The sequence below is a fragment of the Carya illinoinensis genome, chromosome 3 (assembly GCF_018687715.1).
Source record: "Carya illinoinensis cultivar Pawnee chromosome 3, C.illinoinensisPawnee_v1, whole genome shotgun sequence".
In the NCBI taxonomy this organism is placed as follows: domain Eukaryota; kingdom Viridiplantae; phylum Streptophyta; class Magnoliopsida; order Fagales; family Juglandaceae; genus Carya; species Carya illinoinensis.
In genome coordinates this window covers 5,595,709-5,608,655 of record NC_056754.1, presented here as the reverse complement: position 1 = coordinate 5,608,655, position 12,947 = coordinate 5,595,709, and the positions used below count along the sequence as shown (strand labels likewise).

Here is a 12,947-nt window from a genome sequence, read left to right as displayed (position 1 = left end):
TCCCCTCCACCACCAGTTGAGCATGCCGCCGCTTCTCTCCCTGCTTTGCCCCAGACGAAGTTTCGGATCGCTGCGCAGGAAATCCAAAAGCAGTCCGGCATACGTGCTTCTTGGACCACTAGCAGACGGCTTCGGATTGACCGGTAGCATGCTTCAGAATGGCTGGTAGCGTGCTTAGGTTTGGTTAGATCGATCTGTTCATGCCGCCCTCCTCCTCCATCCTGGACGTAAAACAACCCTCTGTTTTTCTAGATGAAACTGAGCTTGTGAGCTCATGCCGAAACTCGGCTTCAGAGGCCAGCCAAACTCCAACACACAAATCAAGGAATCCCAAAAAGGCTGGTAGCATGTTTCGGTTTGGCTGGAAGATCTGTTCGTGCCGCCATCCTCCTCCGTCCCGGACGTGTTTCAGCCCTCTATTTTTTCTAGATGAAAACAGAGCTCGTAAGCTCATGCCGAAACCCGGCTTCAAATGCCTACCAAACGCCAATACAAAAAACCATCACCCCAGAGTAGAGGTGGTTTCTAGATCCACTGCGTGAGAGACACACCAAAACAGCCCTTAAGCCATCGTTAAAACAGCCACCTCAAACCTTTTTTTTAGTACTTAAAATAACTTAAAGTAAACAGAGAGATGAGAGGGAGGGGAAGGCTGAGCTCCCCTCTTGGGAGGAATATCAGGCTTTGTTATCTTTTTGGGGGAGGGGGGGGGGGGGGGTTTTGGATTTGTAGTTTTTAATTAATTAATAAATCGGCAACTTTTGGCATACTCGTCTCGGACAACAACTTCCCCCCCAATTTTTTATGATCGGATATTGGACGTACAGCATTAAAAACTGAGTGCAACACAGTTGGTACCATTGAAACATTTGTCCATCGAGTGCCGCAAAAAATATACATACAGCAGCTTTGTGATAAACAACATGACCATTCTCCATTTAGTGCTGTCCTCATGTTTCGATCTACTCAAATGCATGCCCCAACAGGCGAGCTGAGCAGGGCCGGGGTTGTTGACTGGTCTACAAATATTCTTCGGCTCCTGAGCATAAAGGCAGAGTGCTACTACTATTGCGTGACCTATAGCATTTAACATATAAAAATATACTATATTATTGTCGGTCATGGGGCAAGATGATAATTGGAAGGGCATTCTTCGACGACCATATATAAGTTAAATAATGATTATATGTGAGTAATCCCCTGCATTGTCGCAATATGATTTACTTAATGGTCCATATTAACCATGGCAAACCATCATGATTAGTTTTTATTACATGCCTTTGTTCCATTTAGGCTTTGCAACGTATATTCTAATATTTCCAAGTCCTTAATCAGTACTACTATTCACTGAATTAGATATGTTTTTGGCCTTTTCGCGCGTCTGTCGATATCATCAATGGTGACGCTTAATTAGTTCTATTCACTGCTAAAATTGAAACTTTCAATTTTTTCAATTTCAATTCAGTTCGATTCTATTTTATGAATTATATATGTTAATAATAATATGATGTTTATATATACTAAACTATTATTTCATTTATATTATAGTATATGTATATTATTTTATAATAATTAACACATACTAGTATAGTACGTATTGAATTTAACTATAGTCTATATAAATTTTAAACTTTTTATACAAGAATATATGATCAAATATGTAAAAATTTATTTACAAAAAATATATATATTATAATTTATTATATCATAAATATATTTATAATTGATATATATATATTAAGGGTGGGCGGTGGGGCTAAACAACATTTTTTGGAAGGAGGGGAAGGGGGTGTTCAGCGTTTCCTCTCCCTGCATAATCACTTTTCTCTCTTCCCTTTTTTTTTTTTTTTCCTTTTCCTTTTTGATCACTGAGATCTCTCCTCTTTGTCGTGCACCGCTGCAGTGATTTCACGTTGCCCTACCTCTCTCTTGCAATCACTGCAACGGCACAGTCCACGTCTCCATCTTCTCTCTTCCCCCCTCTCTGGTGGTGCAGGCGACATTTTTTTTTCTTTTTTCTTTTTATCCTTTCCGATCCCTAGATCCTCAAGTTTCTAGCCATTTTTTTTCTTATTCTTTCTTTCTTTATTTTTTCTAGTTTTGGTTTTTTATATGTGTTGTTGTGGATTTGAGATGGTTTTATAAATGTATTATGGATTTGAATTTTGTTATGTGTATTTTTTTTTTTTTTTTGGTTTGGGACAACTCACAACCGTGAGTGGCGGTGGATGGGGGAGCAGACGGATGAGGGGTCTACCCCTGCACCCGCATCATGGAGACAGATTGCGAGGATGCAAACCCCACCCCCGGTCCATGAGGGGGCGGGATGAGGGCAACTCCCCCACCCCCCCCCCCCCCCCCCCCCCCCCCGCAAAAAAAAAAAACAAAAATAGGGTACAGGTAGTGCCCCTAATATAACTTAATATTAATGTTTATGTTTAAGATTAAAATTTTAAATTATATTAATTTTATATTATAAGATTAGAATTTATATGTTATATCAAATTTTACATTAAAAATTATAAGATTAATTTTATGTTATATCACATGTTGTATTAATTTTATCTTATAAGATTAGAATTTCATGTTATCTTAATTAACAATTTAGCATATAATACATATAATATAATATAAATACAAAAAATTATAAATATATATACCGGTCCAATTTGATTTAAACCAATTTTCATATTAAATATGATAATTGGTATCGCACCGGTTTATAACTGGTTTTGGTTCTTAAGAACTGATACTGCATAAGACTGCTTACAAACCAGACTGAACCCACCAACTCGATCTGGTCCGATTTGATCGATTTTATTATTATTATATTTTTACATCCCTAATTACAGTATGCCCTCTAGTGGAGAGTGGAAAATGATTTTTTTGTACATAACATAATAGGTAGTCATGACTGGAGAAGAAAAAAAGAAAGATGTTAAAATTAGAGAGAGAGGGAGAGGGGAGAGGGTAGAGGGAGAAATTGAGTAGTGGAGAAGCAGAGAATCGCAGTAGTACTGCTGTGAGAAGTGGCTAGGAAAGCACCCTTTGATCCCTACCCTACCTTTGTCTACTACAACTTGGCCATACTTGAATGTTGAAAGCCGAGCCGATAAGAATAATTTATTAGTGTTATAGAGCATCGAAACCCTTTGTGTTTTGGTCTCTTTAGGTCTGTTTGGATTGTGTTAGGAGTTTTAAAAATTGTTTAAATATTTTTAAAAGTTTTTTAATAAAAAAAATTAAGTTGTTTGTGTGTTACATATTAAACCACTTTTAATCTCAAATAAGTTAAAAAGTACGTTTGAGGAAAAAATCATTTTAATACTTTTTCTTAAACGTGTTTTTTCCGATAATACGGAACATAATTTAAATTTTAAAAAGACTGTTAATGGATAAAAATATCTATACAACTTTCAAATTTTTAAAGATATGCTCATAATTTTTATAAAATTCAAATAATCGTCATTTATCTCAGAAAGTATTTTTTTTAGAATTTGTTTTCAAACAAACATAACATGTTTGAAAGTATTTTAAATATATGATTACTAAATAGTAAATAACTTTTTAATAGTAGAACTTATAACTTAAGTTATAAGTTATATTTTTTATCGCAATTCCAAACATGCATTCTTCTGTATACTGGGACGTTAGGCTTATCTAAATAGACCCTCGATTTGTTTGCCCCCCAACTATTTATTTTTTGACCCCTAAGTAACTTGACGGCCAATTTACAAAATATATTAAAGTGCCAAAACAAAATCATCAGGGTTCTTCCAATTTTCTCTAACTTCCTATTCCTTCGTGCGTAACTATTATGACAAGCATAATTGCTTCTTTATCTCATCACCTTTACTCGATAATGTAGGGAAAAAAAAAATTACAATGATAGTCTTTATAGAAAGATTAGAAAAGCCCATGTATCCTAGACCCCCAACAAAACATAAGCTAGCTCACTAACTTCAAAATCTGTATATATATATATATGCATGTCAAGGGTTTAAGGGCTTCAAACATATTTGAACCCCATACTTAGGCTTTATTGTGAGAACGGTGACAGGAGCATGACGATAATTCTCTGAAATGGTGAAGCTAAACCGGGAGATCAACATGGATAATATGATCTTGGCTTCCATCATGGCAAAACCTTGGCCAACACAGTTTCTGGGGCCAGCAGCAAAAGGGATGAACCGCCCAGGTGTGAATGACTTGGAAGCAAATCTTTCCGGGTTGAACTCGTTTGCATCTTTGCCCCATAATTCTTTACTATGATGAATTGCAAGCACTGGGATCCATATTGATAGGCCCTTTGGAATATGCAGATCACCTAGTTTAATATCTTCCAAGGCCATTCGAGGGAGAACAGTTGCGGGCGGGTAGAGTCTAAGAGTTTCATTTATCACCATATTTAACTGCAAATATGCAAGACAAAACCAAAGGTAAGACGTTTACCATTATTGGAAGCAAGAACTCCATAATATAAAGAATAACATGATGGGACAAAGACCAAGGTAGGATTTTTGGTAATGGAACTAATTTTGGCATTATATATGTCATTAGAATATATATTTATCTTTAAGACCTCTGCCAACAAAGCCAATGCCAAGTCCGTGGACGGTTTCTCGTCTTTTGGGCATTTGACTCTCTGTTCAATACCAGCTAATTAGCCACTAAAGAATCATTCTGATTCTCCAAATTTTTATATAATGTTTTCCCTCTAAGAAGTTGAGCACTTTGAAAAAATATTTTGAAGTGGGGAGCAGCAAGTATTGGAGTGGACTCGGTTCCATAAATGCTTTCCCTTTTGGTTTTTAGTTTACTTGGGAAAGAAAAAGCGAGGCTGTGCATGTCTACCGCACAAATTTTACTTTTGAAGACCTAAGCTTGACTTTGATGTTAGCCCAAAGAAATCATAATAAGAGTGTGCCAAAACCATAATAAGAGGTATCTAAATTTCCTTTTTTTTTTTTTTTAATCTTTTACGAAGTTAAAATGGTTGTTATATTGCCTTCGATTCAAAAACGAATATGCTTGAGTTTATGATTTAAGATTGCTACTGCTGCTAGAAGTAGGATCTGGTAGGTATAAATTTTTGCAAAAAAAGCCGTTTTTGGTTAAAAGTATTGAAAGCATTTTTTTTTTTTTAGTGGCAACTGACAAAATGCCCCTACACCTTCCCTTTTAGTATTCCTCACAACCCCAACCATTAAAAAATAGTCATGATAATAAAAATAAAGAAAACAAAAATATCTTGCTCTTACCACGCTAAGCTTGGAGAGATGATCAACTGAGGGAGTTCCACCATTGCAGACCTGCTTCACCTCATTACGAACCTTATCTTGCCAAGAAGTGTTGCTTGCTAGTAACATTATGGTCCATGTGAGTAAGAGGGCAGTGGTTTCATGTCCAGCGAAAAAGAATGTTTTGCATTCATCCATGATTAGTTGTAAATTTATGCTGAGTCCATCCTCTCTCTTCTTTTGCATCTCATTAAGCAGCATACCAAGCAAATCACTCCCATATGAACTGCTCCGACCAATCTCTACACAGTCTTTTCTGCTTTGAATTATCTCCATTAATAGCCTCTCCACTTCCATCTTCATTACTTTTATTTCTCTATTATATTTACTAGGAAAAAACCTACAAAAAAAATTTAAATTACCGGTGATCAGTTAATTTGCAGAGTACCAGAACTAGCGGCTTCGAAGTTAAGCTGGAGCCAGAAATAAAAGATTACATGCAGTAATGAAACCCGAGTACTAGATTTTAATTTCCCATTTATATCAGAGGCAGAGAATCGTAAAAAAGAAAATACACATGCATATATATATATATGGATCATTAGAGAAAATGCGAACAGATGAGTTAACTCACCGGCTTCCGGGAAGGTACAACTTGCGGGTTGCTTGGGCACAGAGACGCTGCAAAACTGTTAGGAGGTGGAATATTTGCTTTCCCTTCTCATAATTACAATCGAACTCGGTTCTAGAAATTACGTCTGCAGTGAGCTTAGTCATGTATTCACCAATTTCGAACTCAGTTTGGCCTGATTTTACAGCATTTTGCAGTGATTGGAGTATCTCCTTAGTGCATTCCACCATGTACCCCGCATAGCTCTTTGCAAAAATTAAAAAAAGAAAAAAGAAAAACAACCATTCGTAAATTTTAACAGCGCTCTTATTGAGAACATTAAGAAAAACGAACTAGAAAGAACAAAAAATTATATAGAACATGATAAGTGAAAGCTGAGTGATGGCAATATTAATAATGGCCGTATCATCATGATCGAGCTAGAAAATTCGATCTTATACCTTGAGTTTGTCTCCCATAAAGGTCGGGGCAACGATATGACGCTGATGATACCAATCTTTGCCGTTAGCCATTAATAAACCTCTGCCAATAAAATGTTTTGACCCTTGTTGCTGTTGCCATGATCTACCGGACGTCGTGCTGTACTTTGACAAAAATTCTTTTATCAATTCAGTCTCCGTCAAGCACATCCGGGGCTCCACCCCATTCCAAAATATAAATCTCTTTCCTGGTGCAAAGAATGAGCAGAAGGTAAACGAGAAGAAGAAATAAACAAGTTTAGTGATTAATATCAAGCATATGTGTGCGCACGCGCTCGAGAGTTTGAGGAAAAATATATGACACGATCATCGGAGAGTAATTGAGGAATTAGAAGCTAACCGTATTGTTCGGACCAAGCTACGTAATGCGGTAAAAGGCGTCCAACGATGTCATGGTTGATGGATTTCATGTCTTGGGAGGTAGTTTGGGCAACAAGGGAAGCCATGTCCAAGATGTTGCCCTTGAGAGGCCGGGGTTTTGGGCCACGCACTCCTTGCCTCTCCATGACTTTCTTGATGCGTCTTGGGTTTATGAAGTAGCACGAGAGTGTGTCGTGAGCAATTTTGAACAACAAAGAGAGGAATAGAACCAAGAGAGTTGTGAGCACCACCATGGCCATGGTGATCACCAAGCAATTCGAAGTCCCTGGCCAGTCACACACACAAAGAGAAGCGTAGCAGATTTAGACACTATGTCGATCGCACCCACGAGAGAGAGAGAGAGAGAGAGAGAGAGAGAGGTTGGTTGATTAGTGAACCGAGAAGGCTGATTTATAATGGAAAGAAGCCCGGCCAAATATATTATACAGAAACGCACAGTACTTAATTTGATGGTCTCTCTAAAATGGAAGGTGAAAGACTTTATAAGCTACATTATGTATCTGTGCAAAAAGAAAGGTAAATAATCTCGAATTCAATCTTTACCAAAATTGGAAGAAGCTACAGATTGGAATTGATTCTTTTTTAAGTTAAGCTGCAAGTAATTGCTGGGTTAAGCGTTTACGGCCAAAAGTAGATATGTAGAACGTTTCCACGAATTAATGTACAGTTCCTGACCGTTGTAGGTTTGACCCTCTTTATTTCTGCTTAGGAGGAGCGAATCACAGTAATTGGGCAGCTAATTAAATGACCAGTCTCACATCACATGCATCGTGCCATTTATATTACCAAAATATATCTATTTATTTCTGGAAACACTCAACAAACCATTATATAATAACTAACATTAAAAAAAATTAACTTTTAATTTTTAATAATATAATGAGTCATGCAATAAATACCCTGTTAAATATATCTTTATGATTTTTTTACAATATTTTTGCAATCATGTCATGTATTGCACTCTACAAAAAGTAAAAACTCTCTTTTGGCAGAGTATTAATTTACTGCCAACATATATCCAAGGTATCTTACCCAAGAAAGAAAAAAAACATGCATCCAAGGTTATAAATTACTTACCTCAAATAATTAAAAGCATATATCCAAGAATTAATTACCCCAAAAGAAAATAAACAAACCTATATATTAAAGTACAATATTATGTGCAACTAAGAGCTTAATGACCTGATGATAAATGATCTAATTCTCTAAATAAATTTGAGAAACCCTCCACCCATTATATATATATATATATATATAAATATTATGTGGATATAAAAAAGGGCAAAATCCTAGTCTCGATTGTTTTATATTTTAAATTTGAGAACTACTACGTTTGTACAAACTTTTCATAAAGAGCTTAATTTGCTACTTATCATCCCACACACCACATTTTTTTTTTATTTTTTTTAAATTTGATTTTATTCTTCTTAAACTAATTATTGAGTGTTTCTACTCATCATTTATGTAACGCTTCAATGGAAGATCCAAACTATATGACCTATACTCTAAAATAATTAGTCAATGATATAACTGGAGCCCTATTGGAACCTTATAAAAAGCAAGAACTTCTCATTTTTAAACAATGTGGGATCTCATACACCACATACCGTCAATCTTATTATATGGGGTATCACAATCCAACTTCCTTAAATTCCCGACATCTTTGTCGGGCCTATCTGTTGTAAGTGAGTGTGGTCAGATGAGGCACTTTACTTGTGGGTGCCCTAATCGGATCCAAGGAAATCGAGACGGTCATCGCGGTGGTAGAACTAACAAGAGGCAATTAGTTCAAGCTCGGGTGTATGTGATGACTCCTGGTTATGTTGTCGGCGAGGTTCCAGAGACTCAGAATGCCGGAGTCATGGCAAGTAAAGGTCTAACCTAATTTTTTATAATGAACGCCTTGTGTGGTTTATTCTCGTATTTGTGGAAAAGTTGTGCAAGTTGTACCTATATCTGTTGGGTATTGTTGGTCGTGTGATTTCCTTAAGCGTGTTCTGGGTTGTATCATGTAACTGCCTTAGCGTTAATATTTAACTTTGCAAATTTCGAGGATAATTTATTTTAAAATGGGTAGATTGTGATATCCTCATATGATAAGATTGAGAATATGTTGTTTATGAGATCTCACATTACTTGGAAATGAAAAGTTCTTGCTCTTTATAAGATTCCAATGAGACTCTAATTGTATCATTGACTAATCATTTTGGAGTATAGGCTATGTGGTTTGGGCATTCCATTGGAGAGTTACAAATGGTATCAGAGCCTATTTCAACAAAAAAATGTGGGACTTGAGCCATCTACAACAGACAGGCCAGACGAAAACGTTAGGAATTTAAGGAGGGTAAATTATGATACTCCATATGATAAAGATAATGGTAGGTGGTGTATGAAATCCCTTATTGCTTGGGAATGAGATGTTCTTGCTCTTTATAAAATTTTAATGAGGTTCCAATTGTATCATTGACTAATCCTTTTGGAGTATAGGGCATGTGGTTTGGATCTTCCATCGAAGCGTTACAATCTATACACTATATATTTAGTAAGAAAAAAAATTAAAAAATTATATATGATGTGTGGTGTGTGATGTGTAGATAATTATGAGTAAAATTTTTCTTGCATAAGAGAAAAGTTATGCACTTACTTGACAACTACTTTTGATTTAATAAATTTTTTAATAAAAATTCAATTATAAAAAATTGATTGACGTATGAGAATATAAAGTCATTTTTCTAGAATTCCGGTTTAGCCAGACAAAGTAATTAATTATCTTTAAATTTTGTTCTAGAATATTGGATATAGAATTATATATGTTTCCATCCCAAATTTGTATCTATAAAACGGTTTTTAAATGTAAGTGGACTAATTAAGGGCAAGATAGTACTTTCCTCAAATTTTTAATGATGACTCTTAATTTTATTTGCCAGCTCATTTTTTGCTCCTTAGCTATTTGTACCTAGCTTGCATGCTCTTAGATAATTTTGCAGTTACGAAACAAATCGATGGATCATGAGGTTACTCGTGCTCACTGATTACTTGTGTTGAAGCGTACGTTACAGGCAAGACTCTTGCACGTTATCCTTTCGTACCTCCGTTCGGACCCCTTTCACAATGATTAATGCGCAGTTGATCACTTGACAAAATTAGTACCAACGGCCCAGAAATGAATAAATAACAAATTATATGAGATTTTATGTTGTAAAATAGATCTAATATATTATATTTATAAGAGGTTATATCAGTATGCAAATTTTATTAGGTAAAACTTGTGTATGAACTTAACGGTACTTCTCGTGTTTTTATTTTTATTTTTTATTTTTTGATAAACAGAATAAATTCATTCCAATAAATAAGCATCCTTACATAATAGCATGATCAAATCATATGGCATGACCAGCAAACTCAAGGACAGTGCCCCACCACATTTGAACATCCAATACATTCCATGCATATCTAGCTAGACTATGAGCCACATCATTGCCCTCTCGATGTACATGCTCAATTATCACTTCATGGAATACATAAGCATCCTTACGTAATAGCATGATCAAACCATATGACATGATTAGCAAACTTAGGGACAGTGCCCCACCACATTTGAACATTCAATGCATTCCATACATATCTAGCTAGACTATGAGCCACATCATTGCCCTCTCGATGTACATGTTCAATTATCACTTGATCATGAAAAAGGCTCATCAGGCTTTTTACTTCCATAATTCAATTTCCATTAGCCAATGAAGACTCTTGTGCAGCTTGCAATTATTGGACAATCAGTAAACAATTAGACTCCTCAATTAGATTAGCAAATGCCCAATGGAAGGCACATTTGCAACCCATTAAATAACAACTCAATGGTAGATGATTCATTCACTTCATGTTCGTAAGCAATAGCGGCCATCACTATAATGCCATTGCTATCACGTAAACGGTAAAACCATCCCAATTCCAGCCTTTTTATACTCTGTGAAGACCGCCTCATCAACATTGAGCTTTAAGAAATCTGGATGAGGGGGTTACCAACAAATTCTTTGCATCAGTAGCCTTTGCAAGCTTTAAAACTGAGAAGGACCTGTACAAAGAAATTGCCATATTTGCTGCTGCAAAAGAAGTGATGTTCTCATTATCCATCTTCAGCTCGTGTTATTTATATATAAAAGCAATAAATCACCCTTTAAATTACAAACCAAAATGGACAAACAAACTTGGAGTGAATTAAAAATCTGAGAAGAGAAATTCTACATTAAAAAATATATATTCATTTTTTTAATATTAGAAAATTAGACTCAACTTTTTTTAAAAATGAGTATGCGGAACTTATACATTACCCTAAGACTTTATTTAGTACTACTTAAAAATCTACAAATAGTTGTTTTTTCTTGGATTTTAGTGCGTGGTTTATGAATATTACTCATATAGCATCCATAACAATGAATGAGAATCACCGAAATTTAATGGATAGAAATCAACGATCATTTTAATGGATAAATATTGGATTACTTGATATTTATTTATTGAAAATGATTTATTAGAAAAATTGGAAAAATTAGTCACTATAAGAAAATCAGATTTTGTGATCAATTAATTGCAACTAAAAGACTGTTTATAACCAATTTTAACTGAAAATAGTTATTTTGTTGAAATTAACTGATCACAAATAAACAATTTTCTTGTAATGATTTCGATCTCTTCATCACTCCGTTGCCCAAACTTGAGGGTTGTTCTCAAGTACTGGAAGACAAAAAGACACATTATTGGCCGATCGATGTGTCCTTCTCTCTCCCACACAAAGGCAGCTCTCTAGTTTGATAAGAATTAAGAACTTAAGGAAACTTCATATATATCCGTGTTGTGCTATGTTGGTTTGAAGGGAGATGATGATCAACTTGATCGTCGTAACTGTGTTATTAATGGTGTTAGTCCGCTTGTATATATATATTACGTACGTATCATCGTTTTGATGATCTGTAGCACTGAGTTTCTTCATGTATATTTTGTATAATATTATAGGGGGCCGGTGTCCCTTGATATTGTACTTTGATATTTGTTTTTCATTGAAACTAACCTCCAAAAAAATTGAATACAAAGATATCTATGGTTAATATATAACTTGACATTTCAAAAATCCAGAAGATCACTATATATATATTGTTCTCTAATGATATTCTAGATTGATATCTTATGTTAAGTTTTTATATTATTATTATATCAAAACTAATTACCGTATTAATTGAACTTTTCGTTTTTATGGATTGATTCATATGGACCGGTCTTCCCTCGATCCTCACAAATAGATAATTGGCAATTTTATAAGTAATAAAAAAGTCGTAATTTTTTGTGATCATTGATAAAACCAAATTCAAAGCAAGAATATACGAAAAAAGAAAACAAGACTATACGGAGGGGTAGGGGTCTCAATAAAATTTTATTATTAGAAAAGGTAACATAGTTAAATAGTTAGGATCGGATAAATTACAATGGTTGTTGTGCACCAAAGTACGTCACTTGCAACTAGGTGTGACAATTCAGGTTTTCGGATCATATTTGTATTACGTCAAATCATAAATATTTAACTATATAAGTCAACCTGAATCCTAATCCAACCTAATCTAACCCATTTAGATGACGAGACGTGTCATATTACCCATTTTGATCCGTTTAATAATTAGTTTAAAATAGGTCAGCATGACACAACTTATTTAAACCAATTTCATATAGATGGATTGAACTAATACGTATAACTTATTTGAATTTATTAGCATAATTTCACATAAAAGTCCAAATCGATATTTATTAAAAGTCACAATATTTTTATTTATTTTTTAAAAAAGGTAGACAACCTCCTAAAAAATATCAATATTTTTCAAATTTTAATATATAATAAAACCAAAAAAAAATTATGAGCATAAGTCCATAATTAAAATCACAATAATAAAAATATAAGTATATTAAGAAATATCAATATTACAACACAACAATAATAAAATTATAATTTTAAAATAAAATATAAATGAGTCAAAACGAGTTGGTTTTGGGTCAAGCGAGGTGACCTATTTATCAATTATGTTTTAATGGATCAACCCAATCTGACTGAACCCGTTAATATCACATCCAAATTTAATAATTTCGTATCATATTCGTATTAAGTTTATGGATCGTGTCACATATTATATTCACCTCTACTTGCAACAATGTTGGCGTGTTGGACAGGTT

General features: G+C 34.6%; 1 protein-coding gene across 1 annotated transcript; it reads right to left on the bottom strand.

Moving 5' to 3' along the window:
- Positions 1-3,830: 3,830 nt before the first annotated feature.
- On the bottom strand, positions 3,831-7,169 carry LOC122303588 (cytokinin hydroxylase). Its single transcript, XM_043115427.1, has 5 exons — positions 6,691-7,169; positions 6,312-6,538; positions 5,875-6,116; positions 5,262-5,640; positions 3,831-4,412 (listed from the first exon to the last, which is right to left on the bottom strand). Exons 1-5 carry the CDS (start codon positions 6,968-6,970, stop codon positions 3,993-3,995), a joined length of 1,548 nt encoding a protein of 515 aa, XP_042971361.1. The 5' UTR covers positions 6,971-7,169; the 3' UTR covers positions 3,831-3,992.
- Positions 7,170-12,947: the final 5,778 nt, after the last annotated feature.

What these genes read in the sequence shown, in the direction of transcription:
- LOC122303588 (XM_043115427.1), bottom strand. Translation starts at nt 6,970, where the DNA reads ATGGCCATGGTGGTGCTCACAACTCTCTTGGTTCTATTCCTCTCTTTG. An exon ending in AGCTTGGTCCGAACAATACG is followed by an intron (nt 6,539 to 6,690) that starts GTTAGCTTCTAA and finishes TCTTTGCACCAG; the next exon opens with GAAAGAGATTTATATTTTGG. An exon ending in TTGTACCTTCCCGGAAGCCG is followed by an intron (nt 5,641 to 5,874) that starts GTGAGTTAACTC and finishes TTTTTTTTGTAG; the next exon opens with GTTTTTTCCTAGTAAATATA.